Source organism: Nerophis ophidion, linkage group LG02 (genome assembly GCF_033978795.1).
Source record: "Nerophis ophidion isolate RoL-2023_Sa linkage group LG02, RoL_Noph_v1.0, whole genome shotgun sequence".
Classification (NCBI taxonomy): domain Eukaryota; kingdom Metazoa; phylum Chordata; class Actinopteri; order Syngnathiformes; family Syngnathidae; genus Nerophis; species Nerophis ophidion.
This window is the reverse complement of record NC_084612.1, coordinates 9,267,420-9,292,164: the sequence shown is the minus strand read 5'-3', so window position 1 is coordinate 9,292,164 and position 24,745 is coordinate 9,267,420. Positions and strand designations below refer to the sequence as shown.

Here is a 24,745-nt window from a genome sequence, read left to right as displayed (position 1 = left end):
GTTTCCTGTCATATACATGCTCCTTGACTGTAAGTCCTCAAAAATAGCAGATTTATAGATTATCTTTGACCAGCGTTTTTGCAATGTTCTTGTCATTTAAAAGATTTTTGATTGCTGTTTTTTGCAGTAGGGGTCTCAAAATCAGCAGTTTTCCTGTCATATAGATGCTCTTTGACTAGTGTTTTTGCAGCAGTTTCCTGTTTTATAGATGATCTTTGTCATTTCTTGTCATTTTAGGGATTTTGGACTGTCGTTTTTCGCTGTAGGCCCTTAAAAACAACAGTTTTCCTGTCATATATGCTCCTTGACTGTTGGTCCTCAAAAAGAGCAGATTTGTAGATTATCTTTGACTAGTGTTTTTGCAGTAGGTCCTTAAAAACTGCAGTGTTCTTGTCATTTAAAGGATTTTTGACTGCCGTCTTTTGCTGTAGGTCCTTAAAACAGCAGTTTCTCCGTCATATGACTAGTGTTTCTGCAGTTGCTCCTTAAAAACCGCAGTATTGCTGTCATATAAAGGATTTATAACCATCCATTCCACCCTGAGCTTCCTCATCTTAATATTTTTTTGAAGATAACCGTTTGAAGCTTTTTTATTTATTTTTATTTTAATAAATTGAAATTGGAAGTAAGGAGCCATCGCTGCTAAGGATGCTACTTGACTTGAGAGGTTAGCCTGCTGGCTGTTAATTGAGACAAGAACAAACATGGCGACCTAGCCCTCCTATATGGTAAAGTGCTGCAAACTTTTTTAATAGTTGTATAAAATGCTCCTGTCATATAAACAATCTTTAACCAGTTTTGCAGTTTGTCTTTAAAGGAGCTATATAGAGGATGTTCGATTGTAGTTGAAGTATGCTCTTAAGGCAGCAGTGTTTTTGTCATATAGATGATCTTTGACTCGTGTTTCACAGTGCATCCTCAAAAACAGCAGTGTAATTTAAAGGATTTTGACTGATGTTTTCCGCTATAGGTTCCTAAAAATGGCAGAGCCCTCACGTTTATATGAATTACCTTCTCACAGTAGGTCCTCAAAATCAGCAGTTTTCCTGTCATATAGACACTCTTTGACTAGTGTTTTTGCAATAGGTCCTCCAAAAACAGCAGTTTCCTGTTTTATAGATTATCATTGACTAGTGTTCTTGCATTGAATGGATTTTGGACTGCTGTTTTTCATTGTAGGTCCTTGAAAAAAAGCAGTTTTCCTGTCATATAGATGCTCTTTGACTGTAGGTCTTCAAAAATAAAAGTGTTCTTGTCATTTTAAAGGATTTTTGACTTCTGTTTTTCACTGTAAGTTCTTAAAAACAGTAAAGCTCTCACGTTGGTATGAATTATCTTTGACTAGCGACCCCAAGAAGGACAAACGGTAGGGAATGGATGGATTGATGATGATTTTCGTATTAGGTCCTCAAAAACAGCAGTTTTCCTGTCATGTATATATGCTTTTTGACTAGTGTTTCTGCAGTAGGTCCTTAAAAACAGCAGTGTTCCTGTCATGTAAAGGATTTTTGACTAGTGTTTCACAGTGCATCCTCAAAAACAGCAATGTCATTTAAAGGTTTTTTGACTGGCTTTTTTAACTGAATGTGCTTAAAAACAGCAGAGCCTTTACTTTATATGAAGGATTTTTGACTAGGGTTTTTTGTAATAGGGTTTTAAAAACATCAACATTCCTGTACTTTTGAGGATCTTTAACAAGCACTTTTGCAGTAAGTTTTTAAAATCCACAGTGTTCCTGTCTTTTTAATATTTTTGAGTGCCGTTTTTTACTTTATATCTTTAAAAACTGCATATTTCCTGTCATATTGATGATCTTTGACTTGTGTTTCCCCACTGGATCTTTAAAAAGAGCATTGTTACTGCCGTATAAATATTTTTGACTGGCATTTTTTGCTCTAGATGCTTTTAAAAAACAGCTGTTTTCCTGCCCTATTAAGGATCTTTGACTTGTGTTTCCCCAGTAGATCCTTAAAAACAGCACTGTTCCTGTCATTTAAAGGACTTTGACTGGCATTTTTCGCTGTAGGTCCTTAAAAACAGCAGTTTTCCTGTCATATGCATGCTCCTTGACTGTAGGTCCTAAAAAATAGCAGTTTCCTGTTTTATAGATTATCTTTTACTATTGTTTTTGCAGAAGGTCCTTAAAGACCGCTATGTTCTTGTCATTTAGAGGATTTTTGACTGACAGTAGGTCCTCAAAATCAGCAGTTTTCCTGTCATATAGACGATCTTTGACTTGTGTTTTTGCAGTATGTCCTCCGAAAACAGCAGTTACTGTCATATAGATGCTCTTTGAGTAGTGTTTTTGCAGTAGTTCCTTAAAAATGCAGTGTTCTTGTCATTTAAAGGATTTTTTTTACTGCCGTCTTTTGCTTTAGGTCCTTATACAGCAGTTTTCATGGCATATAGACGCTCTTTGACTATTTTTTGTTGTTGTTGCTGTAAGTCCTCAATAACAGCAGTTTCCTGTCATATAAACGCTCTTTTGACCAGTGTCCTTAAAAACTGCAGTGTTTTTGTCATATAAAGGATTTTTGACTTTTGTTTCGCAGTGCACCCTCAAAAACAGAAGTGTCGTTTAAAGGACTTTTGATTGCTTTTTTTCCCGCTGTAGGTTCTTAAAAACAGCAGCGACCTCACGTTTATTTGAATTACCTTTTCGCAGTAGTTCCTCAAAATCAGCAGTTTTCCTGTCATATCGATGCTCTTTTACTATTGTTTTTGCAGTACAGTAGGTCCCCAACACAGCAGTTTTCCTGTCGTAAAGATTCTTTGACTAGTGCTCTTGTCATTTAAGGATTTTTGACTGCCGTTTTTCACTGTAGGCCCTTTTTAAAAACATCGGTTTTCCTGTCATAAGGGACCTATTACCTCTCAGCTTGACACTCAGCAGCTAGGGCCGGAATTGGGGGTTAAATCACCAAAAATGATTCCCTGGCGCGGCCACCGCTGCTGCTCACTGCTCCCCTCACTTCCAAGGGGGTGATCAAGGGTGATGGGTCAAATGCAGAGAATAATTTCGCCACACCTAGTGTGTGTGACAATCATGGGTACTTTCACTTTAATATAGATGGTCTTTGACTGGGGTTTTTTCGCTGTAGATCCTCAAAAAGAGCAGTTTCTCTGTCATATAAATGCTTTTTGACAAGTGTTTCTGCAGTAGATCCTTAAAAACCACAGTGTTCCTGTCATATAAAGGATTTTTGACTGCTGTCTTTCGCTGTAGGTCCTTAAAAACAGCAGTTCCTCTGTCATATAGATGCTCTTTGACTAGTGTTTTTTTTTTGCTATAGGTTCTCAAAATCAGCAGTTTTCTCTGTCATATAGATGCTCTTGGACGAGTGTTTTTGCAGAAGGTCCTCCAAAAACGTCAGTTTCCTGTTTTATAGATTGTCGTTGACTTGTTCTTGTCATTTAAAGGATTTTGGACTGCCGTTTTTTGCTGTAGGTCCTTAAAAACAGCACTTTTCCTGTCATATACGTACTCCTTGACTGTAGGTCCTCAAAAATAGCATTTTCCTGTTTTATATATTTTCTTTTACTAGTGTTTTCGCAGTAGGTCCTTAAAAACCGCAGTGTTCCTGTCATTTAAAGGATTTTTGACTGGCAGTAGGTCCTCAAAATCAGCAGTTTTCCTGTCATATAGATGCTCTTTAAATAGTGATTTTGCAGAAGGTCCTCCAAAAACAGCAGTGTTCATGTCATATAGATGATCTTTTACAAGTGTTTTTGCAGTAGATCCTTAGAACCTGCAAAGTTATTTTCATTTAAATGATTTTTTTACTGCTGTCTTTTGCTGTAGGTCCTTAAAAACAGCAATTTCCTGACATATAAATGGTTTTTGACTAGTGTTTCTGCAGTAGGCCCTTAAAAACCCCAGTGTTCCTGTCATATAAAGGATGTTTGACTCGTGTTTCACAGTGCATCCTTAAAAACAGTAGTCTCTTTTAAAGGATTTTTGACTGCTGTTTTTTGCTGTAGGTTTTTAAAAACAGCAGAGCCCTCGTGTTTACATGAATTACCTTAAGTGTTTTTTCGCACTAGGTCCTAAAAATCAGCAGTTTTCCTGTCATATAGATGCTCTTTAATTAGTATGTCTGCTGTATGTTCATAAAAACAGCCGTTTTCAGTATATACTCTTTAACTAGTTTTTTTTTTACTATAGGTACTCAAAAACAGCAGTTTTCCTGTCATTTAAATGATTTTTGACAGGCATTTTTCACTGAGGGTGCTTAAAAAACAGCAGAGCCTTCATTTTAAATTTCTTTGGCTAGTGTTTTTGTAATTTTGAAGATCTTTAAAGTAGGTTCTTAAAAAAACAGCAGAGCGCTCCCTGCATACAGGAGATCTTTAACCAGTGTTTTTGCAGTAGATGTTTAAAGAACAGCAGTTTTCTCCAACAAGCGAGTCATGAAAGGGTTAAGAAGGGCAGGGAGGGTGAAGCTGTGCGTTGATATTATTGGGCATGTGTCGTCACGATTGTGCAGGAAACAGCTGGAAGCCGACACCGTGTGAAGGTTAGAGCCTTAGGGTGCAAAGGAAGATGTCGGGCCTGTAAAAAGGTTGGTTAAAGCTCAGGGTTGGATCTTGTTGATTCAAGGAAAGTAAGTCAGCAGGTCACTTTGTTTTTGGCTCTCTTCCCTTCCTAATGACTTCCTAATTGTCTGACAGTACAACTCAAAAAGTAATGATTTCCCTTCAAAATCATTTACTCAGACAGAAAGCATTAACTTTTTGTAGTAATTTTTTTTGGTAAATTTTTAATTATTGTGAGACCTCTGGTCCATGCTGTAAAGCGCATTAGCACCACATACAGTACTGGAGTGGAATAGGAAACATTAGAATAGTATTTTACAACCCATTTAAATCAGCCCCAGAGGTCAAACACTAGTTTGATTACCAAAATATAGCTTTGACATTGAAATTTAGACAGTTTAAAAGTAAAAACGTTTTGCGTTTGCGTGTGTGGTTTGAAAGAGCAATATTGTGCAATTTATACACCTTTTTGTATACATGCTGTAATCCTGCACTGATATATTAGGGCTGTACAATTACCGTATTTTTGGGACTATAAGGCGCACTTAAAATCCTTTCATTATCTCAAAAATCGACAGTGTGCTTTAAACCTGGTGCGCCTAATGTACGGAATAATTCTGGTTGTGCTTACCGACCTCAAAACTATTTTATTTGGTGCATGGTGTAATCAGTGTGACCAGTAGATTGTAGTCACACATAAGAGATATGTGTAGACTGCAATAGGACGCCAGTAGACAAGACCAAAACTTGAAATGATCCATTGGAAATAAAGAACATTACACACGGCACTAAAAAAACTGTCAAAATGTTTTAGTATGACTTTGAAGCCGCACCATTTGATGGATTGTCGGCCCATTACGGCTATTATAGTCAGAGATACAAGTATTACTATGGTGTGTGTATTAGGACCGCAAAATGGCACCTATTAGCAGACATATTATCTGGCTGTTTTTTTCACAATATTATGCAAAACCAACTTTTTTATCTTCTGGTACCTGCTGATGTGTATTTGAGATCTGCACAAGTCCTGAAAATTTTCGCAGGTCCGCCACTGTAGTCCGTGGCGATTCCGTAGTCGATATGCTTCTTCTTTTTCACTATTTTCTTGTTAAAGGAACATTCATCCTCTGCTGTTGCCATTTCTGATATAAAGTAGCACAAAGTTCTAACTTATATCTCACTATGGAAGCGCTAAAAACTACCGGTGTAGTGAGTTTACATTATTCACCCAAGGAACTTTAGTTATTAGAGAGGTTCGGCCTGATGTTTTTTCTCGGGACACATTTCCGCAGATGATGCACTAGTGAGCCGCGGATGAGGAGATGCTGCTCCTTTGTTGATTTAGGTAAAGTCTGAATGTCATTAAAACAGTTAGCGCCATCTTTTGACACTTCTCCCACTTCCATCCTTGCACGCTACACCGCTACAACAAAGATGACGAGGAGAAGATGCTGTCGAAGGTGAGCCACATAAATAAAACGGCGCATCCTGAAGCGACTGTCAGAAAGCGGCTTGAAGATGATCTATAAAACATAATATATGCAAGATTTTGACAAAGGAACCACCTTTACATGTTATGTAGACCACAAGGAAGTGTTTTAAATTTAGAATAAAAAATCACAATATTATCCCTTTAATGTGCCTTATAATCCGGTGCACCTTTTGTTTGAAAAAAAGACCTGAATAGACCCGCTCATCGGCAGTGGACATTATAATCCGGTGCACCCTATGGTCCAGAAAATATGGTAATCACATTGTAATTACGATTTTGGGCTGTTACGAATAAATGAGGGTGATCGTCTGCGGTAATAACATTTAAAAATTAGGCTCCGTTGCATATCAAACCAGGCACTTTTTCAGTCGGAGGCGGCAGAGGCCATTGTAAGTGGCAACAGATCTCCGTAACTTCGCCGTCCGACTTTATCAAACTTTTCCGGAGCTGCCTGGTTTCACTTCATTCAAGTGCGTTAAAAGACTGCACCACTGTTATTAAATGTTGACATATGTGGACTAGGGGTGCACTTAAAAAATAGATTGACATCCGAATCACGATTCTTATTCATTCCGATTCTAAATTGATTCATAATTATTTTAATTTTTTTTCCCACTAATCAATTATTAAGATGTTTTTAGGCCATCTCCAGGCAAGCAGAATGAGTTTTTATAGCCTGTAACCTGTTTTTAAAAACTTTCATTATAAATCTTATAGTCAACAATGCTAAAATAATTTTGAATCGTGTTAAATCGAAAAGCGGTTCTGAATTGAACTGAAAAGAATCTGATCGAAACGTCAGGTGCCCAAGAGATTCACAGCCCTAATGTGGACGCTTGCACAACGCACTACTCTGTTTGTCTCCTTTGAGGTTGCACAAACAGGACTAACAGCTAACTATCGTGCGAAACACCATTTGGGTACACTTTCCCCAACATTTCTCACCGGTGTTCTGACGAGACATGACCCCATTGGAATTCATGCACCCCGTTAATCTGCACATGTGTGTGAAGCCAGGGAATGCGGACATATCATTAAAGATTTCATGTAAGTACAATTCAATCAATCAATGTTTACTTATATAGCCCTAAATCACTAGTGTCTCAAAGGGCTGCACAAACCACCACGACATCCTCGGTAGGCCCACATAAGGGCAAGGAAAACTCACACCCAGTGGGACGTCGGTGACAATGATGACTATGAGAACCTTAGAGAGGAGGAAAGCAATGGATGTCGAGCGGGTCTAACATGATACTGTGAAAGTTCAATCCACAATGGATCCAACACAGTCGCGAGAGTCCAGTCCAAAGCGGATCCAACACAGCAGCGAGAGTCCCGTTCACAGCGGAGCCAGCAGGAAACCATCCCAAGCGGAGGCGGATCAGCAGCGCAGAGATGTCCCCAGCCGATACACAGGCAAGCAGTACATGGCCACCGGATCGGACCGGACCCCCTCCACAGGGGAGAGTGGGACATAGAAGAAAAATAAAAGAAACAGCAGATCAACTGGTCTAAAAAGGGAGTCTATTTAAAGGCTAGAGTATACAAATGAGTTTTAAGGTGAGACTTAAATGCTTCTACTGAGGTGGCATCTCGAACTGTTACCGGGAGGGCATTCCAGAGTACTGGAGCCCGAACGGAAAACGCTCTATAGCCCGCAGACTTTTTTTGGGCTTTGGGAATCACTAACAAGCCGGAGTCCTTTGAACGCAGATTTCTTGCCGGGACATATGGTACAATACAATCGGCAAGATAGGATGGAGCTAGACCGTGTAGTATTTTATACGTAAGTAGTAAAACCTTAAAGTCACATCTTAAGTGCACAGGAAGCCAGTGCAGGTGAGCCAGTACAGGCGTAATGTGATCAAACTTTCTTGTTCTTGTCAAAAGTCTAGCAGCCCCATTTTGTACCAACTGTAATCTTTTAATGCTAGACATGGGGAGACCCGAAAATAATACGTTACAGTAGTCGAGGCGAGACGTAACAAACGCATGGATAATGATCTCAGCGTCTTTAGTGGACAGAATGGAGCGAATTTTAGCGATATTACGGAGATGAAAGAAGGCCGTTTTAGTAACGCTTTTAATGTGTGCCTCAAAGGAGAGAGTTGGGTCGAAGATAATACCCAGATTCTTTACCGTGTCGCCTTGTTTAATTGTTTGGTTGTCAAATGTTAGAGTTGTATTATTAAATAGAGTTCGGTGTCTAGCAGGACCGATAATCAGCATTTCCGTTTTTTTGGCATTAAGTTGCAAAAAGTTAGCGGACATCCATTGTTTAATTTCATTAAGACACGCCTCCAGCTGACTACAATCCGGCGTGTTGGTCAGCTTTAGGGGCATGTAGAGTTGGGTGTCATCAGCATAACAGTGAAAGCTAACACCGTATTTGCGTATAATGTCACCTAGCGGCAGCATGTAGATGCTGAAGAGTGCAGGGCCAAGGACCGAACCCTGGGGAACTCCACACGTTACCTTAACGTAGTCCGAGGTCACATTGTTATGGGAGACACACTGCATCCTATCAGTAAGATAAGAGTTAAACCAAGACAGGGCTAAGTCTGACATACCAATTCGTGTTTTGATACGTTCTAATAAAATATTATGATCGACGGTATCGAAAGCAGCGCTAAGATCGAGGAGCAGCAACATAGATGACGCATCAGAATCCATCGTTAGCAATAGATCATTAGTCATTTTTGCGAGGGCTGTCTCCGTGGAGTGATTTGCTTTGAAACCGGATTGAAAGGTTTCACATAGATTGTTAGACGCTAAGTGTTCATTTAACTGTTCCGCAACAATTTTTTCAAGGATTTTTGAAATAAAGGGAAGGTGAGACACCGGTCGGTAGTTTACCATGAGGTCAGGATCGAGGTTAGGTCTTTTAAGAAGAGGATGAATAACCGCTTTTTTGAATTGTTAGACTAAATACCAGGGATGGGGAAAAAAATTGCTTTTTGAATGAATCGCGATTTTTAATCGATTTAAAAAAAAAAAATCACACTCATTTCTGTCCAGCCACTATGGCAAATCATGTTGTTGAAGTAAATGCCCATAACTGCTGTACAGATTTACTTGGATACTATTCTTGTTTCTTTGTTTGTGTCTGAATTTATTAAATGTTTGGGTAGAATTTTATTAAAGAAAACAAAGTTTATTGTAGGTAATTTACAGACATAGCAGAGCTGTTATCTATTTTGTGTTTGTAGTAAATCATAGAACTCCAATGTTATTAAAAAAAGTATTGATTTTGAATCGAGAATGGAATCGTTTCCCCCAAGAATCAAATAGAATTGTGTGGTGAAGAAAGATTCACAGCCATACTAAATACCTGTAATTTTCTATTTAGTCATTTAATATGCATGCTTCACACGACAAATGATTAAATGTATGATTATGTCAAGCCTTAGAACGCCGTCTTTTGACACATCTTCCACTCCCGTCCTTGCACGCTACACGCTACAACAAAGATAACGGGGAGAAGACGCTGCCGAAGGTGAGCCACGTAAATAAGACCGCCCACAAAACAGCGCATCCTGAAGCGACTGTCAGAAAGTTGCTTGAAGATGATCTGTCAAACATAATCTTTGCAACATTTTGACCAAATAACCACCATTTCATGTTATGTAGACCACAAGGATTTTTTTTAAAATGTAGAAAAAAAAATCATAATATGACCCTTTTAATGTGCCTTATAATCCGGTGCGCCTTTTGTATAGAAAAAAGACCTGAACGGACCCGCTCATCGGCAGTGCGCCTTATAATCCGGCGCGCCCAATGGTTCAGAGAATACAGTAATCACATTCTAATTATGATTTTGGGCTGTGACGGATAAATTAGGACCAAAATTGTAGACCACAAGGAAGTGTTTTAAATTTAGAAAAAAAAAAATAAACTCCTTAAATGTGCCTTATAATCCGGTGCGCCTTATATATGAATAGATTAGACCATTCATCGGCAGTGTGCCCTATGGTCCAGAAAATGCGGTAATCACATTCTAATTACGATTTTGGGCTGTCACAAATAAAGTAGGACCAGAATTGTAGACCACAAGGAAGTGTTTTAAATTTAGAAAAAACAAAACAAAAAAAAAACTCTTTGTAAAGGCCTACTGAAACCCACTACTACCGACCACGCAGTCTGATAGTTTATATATCAATGATGAAATATCAACATTGCAACACATGCCAATACGGCCTTTTTAGTTTACTAAATTGCAATTTTAAATTTGCCGCTAAGTGTCGTGTTGAAAACGTCGCGGTATGATGACGCGTATGATGACGCGTGCGTTTGACATGTCTAGTTGTTGCGGACATTATTTTCCAGCCCGATCGAAGCTATAAGTAGTCTGCTTTAATCCCATAATTAAACAGTATTCTGGACATCTGTGTTGCAATTTGTTCAATTAATAAAGGAGAAGTCAAAGTAAAAAGATGGAGGTGGGAAGCTTTTAGCCTTTAGCCACGCAAACACAAACCTTGTTTAAAATTCCCGAAGATGAAACTTTACTATGGATCAGAGCGGTCAAGCGAACATGGATCCCGACCAATTGTCAACCGGCAGTTTTAGGTGAGAAAATTGTGGCAGTAAGTCAGCTCTTACCGGAGAAATCAGCGGAGCTTCCGTCTTGCTGCGGCTGCGTGACTTCCCTCAGAGACTCTGGGTCAAAATACCCTTGGCCACACCCCTCCGACTTTCAGTTACTTTATAATCTCACTAAAAGAATAGTAACACAATAGGCAGATAAGGGATTTTTCCAGAATTATCCTAGTAAATGTGTCTTACAACATCTGAATCGCTCTCACTACCCCCGCTTTTTTGTTTTTGTATTTTTTTTGTAGTTCTTCACTCCAACTTTCCTCATCCACGAATCTTTGATCCTCGCTCAAATTAATGGGGAAATTGTCACTTCCTCGGTCCGAATAGCTCTAGCTACTGCTGGCAATGATTGTAAACAATGTGAGGAGCTCTACAACCAGTGACGTCACGCGCACATCGTCTGCGACTTCCGGTAAAGGCAAGGCGTTTTTATTAGCGACCAAAAGTTGCGAACTTTATCGTCTATGTTCTCTACTAAATCCTTTCAGCAATAAAAATATGGCAATATTGCGAAATGATCAAGTATGACACATAGAATGGACCTGCTATCCCTGTTTGAATAAGAAAATCTCATTTCAGTAGGCCTTTAATGTGCCTTATAATCCTATGCGCCTTATATATGAAAGGAATAGACCATTCGTCGGCAGTCCCCCTATGGTCCAGAAAATACGGTAAGCTTCAATGCTAGCATTTCACTTGGCAGGTTAAAAACAAATTGTTCAAACTTACAGTTCCCACGTTTGAGGCTGATTTTTTTTTTTTTTTTTTTTTTTTTTAAACAAAGCTGTCTTCTGTTAAATGGCGGATGTAAACACGGGGTTAGCTTATCCCCCTGGGGGCGGGTCAGAGTGGGTATCATGTCCATGAGGAAGGAATTTTTCTTAAAAGTTTTTCTCCTTTATGACGTCATCACAAGAAGTGATCCTTTGAGCACACAAGAACTACGCGTTCAAGTCGTATCATTGACTTCGAAATCAGGGTAACGTTTTGTTCTCCAATATGGTCATTTTGGCGTGACAGTCTCCCACCCGGATTTGCAACAGGTGCTCAGAATTCTCACAAATGCGAGAATTTGAGGGTTTCCAAATAGTAATAGGAAATGTGTCTGTTTGGGTTTTCCCAAACAAACCACCGACATCATGGCGATCGCTGTCTGTCCGTGCAGGGCAACGACTGTCGGGGCGACGTCAGCCTCTTGTCATTTTCCTGTGGTCTGTGGTCGCCGAGCCCACGCCCTCGAAGAACCTCGTCTTTCCTGCGTCTACGCCGCTGTTGAATTTCTGTCAGCTGTCTGACGTGTCCTGGCCGCCAGCTCTGTCGGTTGTCGAGCTTGGCCAGAGTAGGTGGGCTTGGAAAGAAAGAGGGGGTGGTGTTGTTGCAGGAAAAGGCACCTGCTGCCACTGGCTGGCAGTTGGCTCACAGCAGCAGCTGCTTTGCAGCACACATGAAAGACCTGCTGATAGATAATTGACAGGGTTGAGTTTCTGACCTAGCTATTATGTGGCTTCGGAGCGCCCCGTTTCAACTCGGCAGGGTGGGCCGTTATGAAGTTCTGCTCGCGTGTTTTCGCCGGGGAAGCAGATGGTAGAAACTGAGGTTAGTGGGTGGGGGGGTAAGTCACATGGAGTTAGTCATCTTTGGTAAGAATGATCGCTGTTGAGTTTTTGTTTTTAGGCAGAGACTAGAGATGTCCGATAATGAATTTTTTGCCGATATTCCGATATTGTCCAACTCTTAATTACCGATACCGATACATACAGTCGTGGAATTAACACATTATTATGCCTAATTTGGTTGTGATGCCCCGCTGGATGCATTAAACAATGTAACAAGGTTTTCCAAAATAAATCAACTCAAGTTATGGAAGAAAATGCCAACATGGCACAGCCTTATTTATTATTTAAGTCACAAAGTGCATTATTTTTTTTATCATGCCTCAAAACAGCAGCTTGGAATTTGGGACATGCTCTCCCTGAGAGAGCATGAGGAGGTTGAGGTGGACTGGGTCGGGGGGCGCGGGGTTGTGGTGTATATTGTAGCGTCCCGGAAGAGTTAGTGATACAAGGGGTTCTGGGTATTTGTTCTGTTGTGTTTATGTTGTGTTACGGTGCGGATGTTCTCCCAAAATGTGTTTGTCATTCTTGTTTGGTGTGGGTTCACAGTGTGGTGCATATTTGCAAGAGTGTTAAAGTTGTTTATACGGCCACCCTCAGCGTGACCTGTATGGCTGTTGACCAACTATGCCTTGCATTCACTTGTGTGTGTGAAAAGCCGTAGATATCATGTGATTGGGCCGGCACGCAAAGGCAGTACCTTTTAAGGTTTATTATAGTGCCGGGCGGGCTTCACGGTGGCAGAGGGGTTAGTGCGTCCGCCTCACAATACCAAGGTCCTGAGTAGTCAGGGTTCAATCCCGGGCTCGGGATCTTTCTGTGTGGAGTTTGCATGTTTTCCCCGTGAATGCGTGGGTTCCCTCCGGGTACTCCGGCTTCCTCCCACTTCCAAAGACATGCACCTGGGGATAGGTTGATTGGCAACACTAAATTGGCCCTAGTGTGTGAATGTGAGTGTGAATGTTGTCTGTCTATCTGTGTTGGCCTTGCGATGAGGTGGCGACTTGTCCAGGGTGTACCCCGCCTTCCGCCCGATTGTAGCTGAGATAGGCACCAGCGCCCCCCGCGACCCCAAAGGAAATAAGCGGTACAAAATGGATGGATGGATATAGTGCTGGGCGATATGGCCTTTTTTTAATATCTCGATATTTTTAGGCCATGTATCTATCTCAATATTTTGCCTTAGCCTTGAATGAACACTTGATGCATATAATCACAGCAGTATGATGATTCTATGTGTCTACATTAAAACATTCTTCTTTATACTTAATTAATATATGCTCATTTTAAACTTTCATGCAGAGAAGGAAATCACAACTAAGTCAATTGACCAAAAATGTATTTATTAAACAGTTATTAAGCAGTGGCACAAACATTCATGTCATTTCCAAAACAGAAAGTGCAAGATTGTCAGAGACATTTTAAAACAAGTGCACTTTTGTGCATGATGTCACTAAGATGACAACATTAAATTAAAGTGCACTTTTTGTACAAATCGCCACTACAACAGTTTAAAACAAATAAAGTGGAATTTTGTGCATTATTTTGTGGGCGTGTGGAACCGAACGGAGATGTTGACATGCGGAGTAAGCGCTCTTCATTCTCTAGTAGGTGACTTTTCAAATTATGCTACATATTAGCAGTAATACTACTTTTTGTAGCAACGCTTAAGCGCCACACCTGACAAATTACAGTTGTCTGTTCCCTCTTGAAGCCAAACCACCGCCAGACGATGGACCCCCTGCTGTTTTTCTTGGGAATTAATTCTTCCTTCATTTGTTACCAGATTCGCACCTTTTTTCTCTGGTATTACCACTCGCACCACAGCTAATGTTACCCATGCTGCTAGCTCTCTGCTCCGCGAAGGCGTATACGTATGTGACGTATGTAAGAAGGTGCGCTTGTTGTCTGTGAGAAGGAGACACAAGAAAGAGTGATAGAAGGCTACAGTGTAATGCCTACAGCCAAAAGCAACTGCGTGAGAATGTATACTGGAAATCACGATATAGTCATTTTCTATATCGCACAGAGACAAACCCGTCTCTGTGCCAGCGATATTGATATATTGCCGGGCAATATATCGATTTACTCGATATATCCCCCAGCCCTAGTTTATTGGCGCTCTGTTCTTCTCCCTACGTCTGTGTACACAGCGGCATTTTAAAAAAATCATAAATTTTACTTTTTGAAACCGATAGCGATGATTTTTAAACCGATACACATAATTTCCGATATTATATTTTAAAGCATTTATCAGCTGATAATATCGGCAGTCCGATATTATCGGACATCTTTACAGGCTGTAAAAAGCTTTTTAATTATATCTTGTTGCCTTGATTAATCGTTTACATCAGGACGGGGCAATTATTTTAACTCAGTGGGGCCAAATTTTGAGAAAAATATGTGTCTGGGGGCCATATACATTCGTGGTCAAAACGTTACATGAACTTGTAAAGAACATAAGGTCATAGCTGTCTTGTTTCCAATAATTTCTACGACTGTTATTTTTTGTGATAGAGTGATTGGAGCACATACTTGTTGATCACAAAAAAAACTGTCATGAAGTTTGGTTCTTTTATGAATTTGTTATGGGTCTACTGAAAATGTGACCAAATCTGCTGGGTCAAAAGTATACATACAGCAATGTTAATATTTGGTTACATGTCCCTTGGCAAGTTTCACTGCAATAAAGCGCTTTTGGTAGCCTCTCACAAGCTTCTGGAAAACTTCTGCTTGAATTTCTGACCACTATTCTTGACCAAATTAGTTCAGTTCAGCTAAATGTGTTGGTTTTCTGACGTGGACTTTTTTCTTCAGCATTGCCCACACATTTAAATCAGGACTTTGGGTAGGCCATTCTAAAACTTTAATTCTAGCCCGATTTAGCCATTCCTTTACCACTTTTGACATTGTCTTGTTGGAACACCCAACTGCGCCCAAGACCAAACCTCCGGGTTGATGATTTTAGGTTATCCTGAAGAATTTGCAGGTAATCCTTCTTTTCATTGTCCCATTTATAAAGCACCAGTTCCATTGGCAGCAAAACAGGCCCAGAGCATAATACTACCACCTTCATGCTTGACAGTAGGATTGTGTTCCCGCGAATAAAGGCCTCAACGTTTCTTCGCTAAACATATTGCTGGGTATGTTTCATCTGACCATTGAACTTTCCTCCAGGTCTTATCTTTGTCCACGAGATGTTAAAAATGTAACAAACACAGCAAAATATGAACGCGAAGAGTAAAAAAAAAGCACCTACAATCTGATACATCACTAAATTTTAGAAAGTTATTGTAAAGATCTCCTTCCGCCTCTGTCCTTGACACCCACATTTCAGGCTGGCTGCTTTGGAAACACTCTGTGGAAACGCTCCCCAGCCACACTGCTTGGTGCCTCGTCTGAGCTGCTGTGACTTAGATTACCATAATAAATAATTACATTACCATAGTAACTAATTACATTGCTATAGTAACTAATAAGATTACCATAGTAACTAGTATATCATGCAAAAGCGCAGATTCCAACCATTGAAATACTTTGTATAGTTCAAGACCTATGGTCATTTGAAAACATCACTGCACATCATAATGGCAGCTGCAGTTTCGTTCTAAAAAATGATCTAAAGACTTTTTCTAAAGATCTAAAAAAAAAAATATTTGGGAATGTCCGGCAGGCCAGGTTGAAAAGCTTAACGGGCCACATGTGGTCCCCGGGCCTTAATTTGCCCAGGTCTAGTTTACATGATGGCGTCATGTTCATGAAACCCCAATGTCGCAAGTAAATTGATAACCTGTGAAAGGTTGCAGCGATTAATGTGTAGAATCGATTAGAAAAAAACTTAGTTCTATTACTTCAATTAATCGTTTAATGTGTGTAACTCTGGGTTGTCAAACTTGTTTTCATTGGGGGCCATATCAGTTATTTTACTGTTACTGTATTGCTTGTAATAGTAGGTAATATACAGTACAGGCCAAAAGTTTGGACACACCTTCTCATTCCAATGCGTTTTCTTTATTTTCATGACTTATTTACATTGTAGATTGTCACTGAAGGCATCAAAACTAACACCTGTGAAGTGAAAACCATTTCATGTGACTACCTCTTAATGCTCATCGAGAAAATGCCAAGAGTGTGCAAAGCAGTAATCAGAGCAAAGGGTGGCTATTTTGAAGAAACTAGACTATTAAACATGTTTTCAGTTATTTCAAATTTTTTTGTTAAGTACATAACTCTGCATGTGTTCATTCATAGTTTTGATGCCTTCGGTGACAATCTACAATGGAAATAGTCATGAAAAAAACCACACCCGTTGAATGAGAAGGTGTGTCCAAACCTTTGGCCTGTGCTGTATGTATATATATATATAAAAAAAAAAAAAAAAAAAAAAAAAATATATATATATATATATATATATATATATATATATATATATATATATATATATGTATGTATGTATATGTGGTTATATATGTATATGTGGTTATATATTATATACACACATATATACATACTTAAATATATATATATGTGTGTTTATATATGTTTATATATATATATATATATATATATATATATAATGTGTATATATATATAAATATATATATATGTGGTTATATATTATATACACACATATATACATACTCATATATATATATATAAATATATATACATATATATATATATATATATTTATATATGTGGTTATATTTTATATATACATATATACATACATATATATAACATATATATATATATATATATATATATATATATATAAGTATGTATATATGTATGTGTGTGAATGTGTATATATATATATATTTATATACATATATATACACATATAAGTATGTATATATGTGTGTAAATAATATATAAACACATATATAAATATATATATATAAACACATATATATATATATATATATATATATATATATATAGATTTTCCCCATGATATTATTACACAATTGCAGATGCATTTGATTATTTATTTTTTTTACATACCCTGTAAAAAAAGTACAATTTGTTTTGCAATTGTGAAAAAAACTAACAAACTGGCACCTCACCGTCTTTAGAATTTTACCTTAAAATTTACAGTGAATTTTACAGCATTCACTATTAATGGAAAAACGATACATATTTTTACAGTCAAATTATCGTGACTAATTGCCATTGTTTTAAAATAAAATAAAATCAATAGTGTTTTGTTTTTTACAGTGCATTACTGTGAATGGAAATTTTTTTATCAATTTTTAAGCCAATATTCTGCTGACCAAGCTGTCAGCTTTTACCTATAAAGTGTATCTACTGATTCCTTCATTAATCAAACAAAGTAATTGATAGTTTACCCAATTATGAAACATAATCAATAGCTGAAGCCTTAGTAATGTTGCAAGTATTCAGATTGTATTGCATATGGGCAAATACCGTAGTTGTAAACATTTCTTTGAATGTTTCGGACTCCTGTTCCAATTTTATTGAAAAGAATATCACCACAGAGAGAAGTTACCATAATGACTAAATGGATGTAGCCAAATTACTAAACTTAATTTTGCCTCCAAATGCTTCAGGACATGATTAAACCGAAGTCACACAAACGAGCAAATGCTTTGCAAGATATAATCAATTATCCCCATCCCTGAAACCAAATGTTTTTCTTATTTCTCGAACTGTCTTACAGCGTTTTACTCTGGCGGTTGACAGCCTCATAGAATTCGACACGGGTAACTTTTTTTGGTTACATTTAGACAACCATCAAAAGAAATCCTAGTAGTTTGGGTTTAGTTAGCATGTCTACGGGATGATTCAGCCTAACCTTTGTTTAGTTATTGCTAACTAAACTCATTTTTTTCTTCACAGGCACGTTTGAGATGATGCCATAGCTCTGTTTCTGCCGTGGTTCCTCTGAACCAACCGGGATCCGCAGACCATTCAGAAGATTCCATCGACTTTCAGAGCACCGCCATGGACTTTTTTGACGACCCCAACCTCTTTGGTGGGGGTCTGGAAGGGGTGGACGTCGACTGCTTCACCCCGGCGCCGTCGTTCACGGACGAGCTCAATCTCAGCACTGACTTTGAGCCCATCCAAGTACCAGAGACTCTTGGCTCGGGGAAGAGTCAGGACATGATGCTCCCGGCGTCCTCAACGTCCACCCAACAAGCCATGTCATCTTACAGTCAGCAGTTGGGTCACTACATTGGAAATAAGGCACAAAATCTTGTTGGCCAGGCATTTCCAGGTCTTGTAGGTGCAGGTGGCGGAGGTGATGGCGTAGTTGTAGAGCAACGGGGCCAGTACCGTAATACTGCTGTGACCCAAGTACCTCAATCCAACGGGCTGTTCTTTAACAGTAGCAGCCCAATGTGGGGCAACCAGGACCAGAATGGGAACATGTACCATCCTGTGTCGCAGCAGCAGCTTTGTCATCAGCAGCGACTGCACAACCAGCAGATTCACGTCAGACAGCAACAAACACATCTTCCACAGCACCACAGAATGCGCCAGCAGCTGCTGCAACAGCAAAGTCACCGGCAACTGCCGTTAAACCAGGGCCATCACCAACAAATAAACGCGCAGGCCATCCCCCTGGAGCACCATCACGGTTTCTCCTTCCACCAGGAGAGTCAGCCTCAAAGCCAGCAGCAGCGAGTTCACCAGAGTCCGCAACAGATCCAACACCACCTGACTGCAGGAGGAGCAAGATTTCATTCGGGTGTGCTGACAAGTAAGTCTTATGTGGATGGTCAAAATGACCCTCTGCGAGACACCGTGTCTTGCCTGCAGCAGTGCGGCTACCAAATGGGAGGTCAAGACTTTGGCAGAGCTGTAATGACCAACAATACCCCACCCATGGATGCGTCATCCATTGTCCACTCACTGCCCACATACTCTGTGAGTTCTGCCACCACTTACCAACCAGCTCAGTACCCTGCCTACCCTGGCGAACCAGAAATGGCCAGTCTCAGTCAGCCGTCTTTGTCCTCAGCCTCAGTGGCTGCGAGACCCGCCACCACCGCCGCTCCTCTCGCAGCGGCTCTACCCGAGCTCCCGGGGGCAGCATGTCAGTTCCCATCTGCGTCAGTTATAGGCCAGCAACATGCTAGGACCCCAGGTAGCCAGGCAGAGGAGTGTCCTTTCCGGGCTCTACGCTGTTCTGCAGAGACGCCAGGAAACAACAGGTCGTCTGAGATTTTTGGGGAATCAATGAGCTGCTACACGAGCACGACCCGCCAGATGCCCTCTGAGCAGCCGCAAAGCTGCGGGGCCGCCAACACTAACGGATACCCGTCCCTCGGAGACAATCTACTGGCATCCGAGGCTCAGGATGAACATTTGGGAGGGGTTCTGGATCCCCCTAACCTTCTGCCAGAATTACTGCCCCAGCTGGAGGCCGCCATCAGGCAGCGGGATCAATCCAACACCTCCTGGGTGGATTCGAACCAGGCGTGGGGTCCGGAGCACAGGACACCGCTACCTGTTAAGCAAAGAGAGGAGGTAATGTATATTTTTATTACTTCTAAATAATTGCGGCGTAGTGGTTTTTAGAACAAATCTCTGGAGTTCGCAGGTTCTGTTTTATTTTCTGTGGGTGCTCTGGCATCCTCCGAAAACATGCATGCTGTGGTCATTGGAAACTAAATTGTCAATAGGTTTGAATGTGAATGGTTAATTGTCTGTATTTGCGCTGGGATTGATTGGTGACCAGCCCAGGGTGTACCCAGCTTCTCGCCCCAAAGTCAACTCAGATAGGCCGGTGACCAGAAAGAGACCAAGCGAAAAAGCAAAGGATAGTTGAGGGATTTGTGTTGTGGAGCGTGAGACAGTTCAAATTGAAATCTGTTGAATCTGGTCCCTTATGCCGCGATCAAAGATGGTTGCAATGGCATATCTCTAGCAAGTAAACATCAAAAGAACATTTCTGTTTCTTGCCAGTGTATAATGGCACTGAATCTGACCCGTCGTGTAATGTTTAACTAGCGTGGCCTGATAAAGCTTGTAGGGAATCGGCAGTCAGTGGTCTCGTTGGGCAGAAAGGTAAAAGAGTCACTGCAGATGTGTGTCATAAATGTTCTTGTCCAGCCTTGGCTTGTCAGTCTATCTGTCCCGTGCACCGACAGCAGGTCAGGCCTGATTAGGCTAAGAGCGGAGTGTCTTCAGGACTTAGCTGTAAGCATACTTAGGGCTATATCAAGATGTGGGTCAGGGCAAGCCAGGAGCACTCGCGCACCGCCTCGCCAGAGTATGGGGGAGGTTGCACACTGTTGTGGTAGCTGCCACTGTGTCCGGCGTGCGCATGTATGAGAGAGGCAGCCTGTAGGAGGAGGAAGGAAAAAAAAAGTGTGTGCTGAAGGAGAGCACTCAAGGGAGGGGGAAGGGGTCTGTGAGATGTGGAGAGCAGTAGCTCATGGAAAAAAAGACGGACAGCTTCGGAAAGGAAGGGAGGGAATGAGACAGCAACGGAGAGCAGTGACTTGGGGGTGGGGGGGATGCTGGGTGATTTGCCTCAGCTGGCTGTAACAGGCTGCAGGCAGATCCTGGTTCTTTAGTTGGCCAGTTACCTAGCAGCCTCCGCACAGACCATCAGTGATGACACATGTCCAGAGGCAAAAAAGCCAGAAAAGTTTGATAACCGTCACGCCGCATGTGTGTGTCCTTTCCTTGACGGTGTCAATGTTGCTCAAAACTTAAAGGGGAACTGCACTTTTTTTTTTTTTTTGCCTATCGTTCACAATCGTTTTGAAAGACATGACGACAAATTGACTTTTTCTAATGCAATCTATGTTGTAAATGAACTAGGGCTGGGCGATATATCCCGGGTTTGTCTCTGAGACTTAAAACAAGCGCACCTTCTTACATACATCACGCGTGCAATGTCACACGCCCTCTCTGAGCAGAGAGGTAAAGACATGGCTAACATTAGCTGTGGTGCTGACGGTGCGTTGCGAGTGGTAATACGAAAGAGAGAGAGAAGGTGCGATTCTGGTAAAAAATGGAGGAAGAATTCATTCCCAAGAAAAACAGCATGGGGTCCATCATCTGGCGGTGATTTGGCTTCAAGGCGGGAATATGTTGAACAATTATGCGGCAAAAGCGTTGCCACAAAAAGCAGCAGCACTGCTAATTTGTAGCATCATTTGAAAAGTCACCCGCTAGAGCAGGGGTCAGGAACCTTTTTAGCTGAGAGAGCCATACTAGCCAAATATTTTTAAAAGTATTTCCGTGAGAGCCATAGAATAGTTTTTTAAGACTAAATACAACTATTATTTTATCTTATTTCAATTATTGTGCAGAAATATTGGGAAATACATATCATAGCAACATAATGCCTTTATTTCACAGAAAAGAGCAATTTGTATCATTTTTAAAGTACGATATAGAGACCACACAAAACCACTCTTCATTAGGTCAGGATTACTAAAACTAAAAGACATTGCAGAATTGAATACTCTATTAATGATGTTCAAAGCGAGAAATAAAATTCTTCTGAAGTTATGTGTTCACATCTGAAGATGAGAACCACAGAAGGTCGTATGCTTTTAAACATCTAAGAGTGCGAACAAATTTGAAACAAATGTTCTTGTCTGTTGCTGGTGTGAAAGCATGGAATTCTCTAAACAAAGACTTAAAAAGCTGTAAGAATATCTTTGTTTTTAAAAAGAGTTATAAAAACAGAAAACTGGAATTATATCAAACTGAATTTTGATTTAGACTGGACGTGTCATTGTGAAAATGCTTAAAGGAAAATTGAAAAGTATGTTGGAGTTCGGGTGTTGTTGGAGGGAACAGTTATAAAGTCATTGAAATTAATTTGTGTTAAAAAGGGGGCAGATAAATATAAGAATATTATTCTTCCATCTGCTTCTTTCTGATCATGGAAATGTATAAGAAACAAACAAAAACCATGAACGTGTCAATTGTACGTGGCTTGTATATATGCATTTTCATGAAAGGAATAAAAATAAATGATGATGATGATGATGCATGCATTTTTAAGTAGGTCCAACATTTTTAGAGTATAATAAATAAATGATAAATGGGTTGTACTTGTATAGCGCTTTTCTACCTTCAAGGTACTCAAAGCGCTTTGACACTACTTCCACATTTACCCATTCACACACAGGCTCTTATTCTTTTTAATAACATTGTTATTCTGAAGCTATCCATCCGTCCATCCATTTTCTACAGCTTATTCCCTTTTGGGGTCACAGGGGGGGCGCTACAATCGGGCGGAAGGTGGGGTACACCCTGGAAATGGTCGCCACCTCATCGCAGGGCTTATTCTGAAGCTAACCAACAATAAATCAAATACTTCTTACCATTAATGCGACTTCTTGAACAGGTACGGTAGAAACCGGATGGATGGATTAAAATGCATGAGAATCTTTTGTATTTTGAACGTTATTTTTGACACTGTGATTACCGGCAGAATTATTCATTACTTACCGTGTTTAGCAATGTCAGCTAAGATTTATCTGAGACCCAGGTGCAGTCATCAAAAGAGCCACATCTGGCTCTAGAGCCATAGGTTCCCTACCCTTGCACTAGAGAATGAACAGTGCTTGAAACTGCATGTCAACATATCCGTTCGGTGGCACACCAACAAAATGCCCAAGCAACAATTTCCACATCAACACCGTATGAAAAAAAAATCAACAACAGTTAAATTACCAATGATTGTCACACACACACACACACTAGGTGTAGCGAAATTTGTCCTCTGCATTTGACCCCTTGTTCACCCCCTGTGAGGTGAGGAGAGCAGTGGGCAGCAGCGGTCCCGCGCCCGGGAATCATTTGTGGTGATTTAACCCCCGATTCCAATCCGTGATGCTGAGTGCCAAGCAGCAAGGTAATGGATCCCATTTTTATAGTCTTTGGTATGACTCGGCCGGGGTTTGAACTCCCTACCTACCGAACTCAGGGCGGACACTCTAACCACTAGGCCACTGAGTAGGCTGGACATAACGTAAGCAGGAACCTACCACAGAACAAAGGACATGCACTATTTGATGTCCTATTATGCAGCTCATTTTTATTTAATAGTTTTTGAAATATCTTGTGTGACATCATGCACAAAAGTGCACTTTATTTTTTTTAAACTATTGTAGTGGTGTTCTGTACAAAAAGTGCACTTTAGTTTAGTGTTGTTTTGATGTGACATCTTAGTGACATCATGCACAAAAGTGCACTTTTTGTTAACTATTGTAGTGTCGTTCTGTACAAAAAGTGCACTTTAAGTCAGTGTTGTTTTGATATGTCATCTTAGTGATATCATGCACAAAAGTGCACTCATAGCTTGTTTTAAAATGTCTCTGACAATCTTGCAATTTCTGTTTTGAAATGACATGAATGTTTGTGCCACTGCTTAATAACTGTTTAATAAATACAATTTTGCTGTGCTGATATTTACATCATCGACATGTCAGATGCTTTTCGCTTCCTTGATCCCTAGAAGTTTATAGTAGATCATAAATAATGCCCCTCACCTGGAGAGAAGAAGGCTGAGGACGTACTCTGACATGCTGGTACACTTTGACAGCCAAATTAGACCCAGAAATGGCGAGAATGACACGATAAGACACTTGGTCGTACCCTCCGTCTCTTTGTGAGGATGATGAGTCATTGTTTATTGAAATGGGAATTTTTTAACATCCTAGCAGTCGGCATCCTAATGACTAGGGGTTGAGGGGGTGGGGAAATATACATTTTTGGATGTATCGCAATTCGGACATGGACAATTATAAAATTGATTTGTTAATGTAAATCAAATATCGATTTTTAGCCATCCATTTTCTAACGCTAATCCCTTTCGAATAACGGGGGGTGCTGGAGCCTATCACAGCTGCACTCGGATGGAAGGCGAGGTACACCCTGGACAAGTTGCCACCTCATCGCAAGATGATTTATTTATTGTGAATAAAGTCATTCAGACAGTTCTAAAATTTGTCTAACTGCAACGAGCCACCTCACTGAGAAATCCGACCAGCTCCTTCATTATTGGGCATTTATGTTCAGTTTTGCACAAATTTACAAGAATATATTAAATGTAATGGGAATTTCTTACTACAAATGCAATGCTTACTACAAATTTAAAAGGTATTTAGTGAAATGAAAAGAAATTTAAAAATGCATCAATATACATAAATTAAAGATGCATCATTAATCGATTTGTAGAGATGTCCGATAATGACTTTTGTGCCGATATCCGATTATCTGATATTGTCCAACTCTTAATTACAGATACCGATATCAGCTGATACCGATATATACGGTTGAGGAATTAACACATTATTTTGCCTTATTTTGTTGTGATGCCTCGCTGGATGCATTAAACATTGTAACAAGGTTTTCCAAAATAAATCAACTCAAGTTATGGAAAAAAATGCCGACATGGCACTGCCATATTCATTATTGAAGTCACAAAGTGCATTATTTTTTTTAAACATGCCTCAAAACAGAAGCTGGGAAATGCATGAGGAGTTTGAGGTGGGCTGGGTTG

At 40.1% G+C, this 24,745-nt stretch overlaps 1 protein-coding gene across 5 annotated transcripts in view; it reads left to right on the top strand.

The window, feature by feature from the left end:
* chd9 (chromodomain helicase DNA binding protein 9) overlaps positions 1-24,745 on the top strand; it is a 211,538-nt gene that overhangs the window by 12,532 nt on the left and 174,261 nt on the right. For all 5 annotated transcript variants that reach the window (XM_061877078.1, XM_061877090.1, XM_061877086.1 and 2 more), the window contains exon 2: positions 18,103-19,740. In XM_061877078.1, the coding sequence (XP_061733062.1) occupies positions 18,208-19,740 (1,533 nt within the window). In that variant the 5' untranslated portion in view covers positions 18,103-18,207. The remainder of the gene's footprint in view (positions 1-18,102; positions 19,741-24,745) is intronic.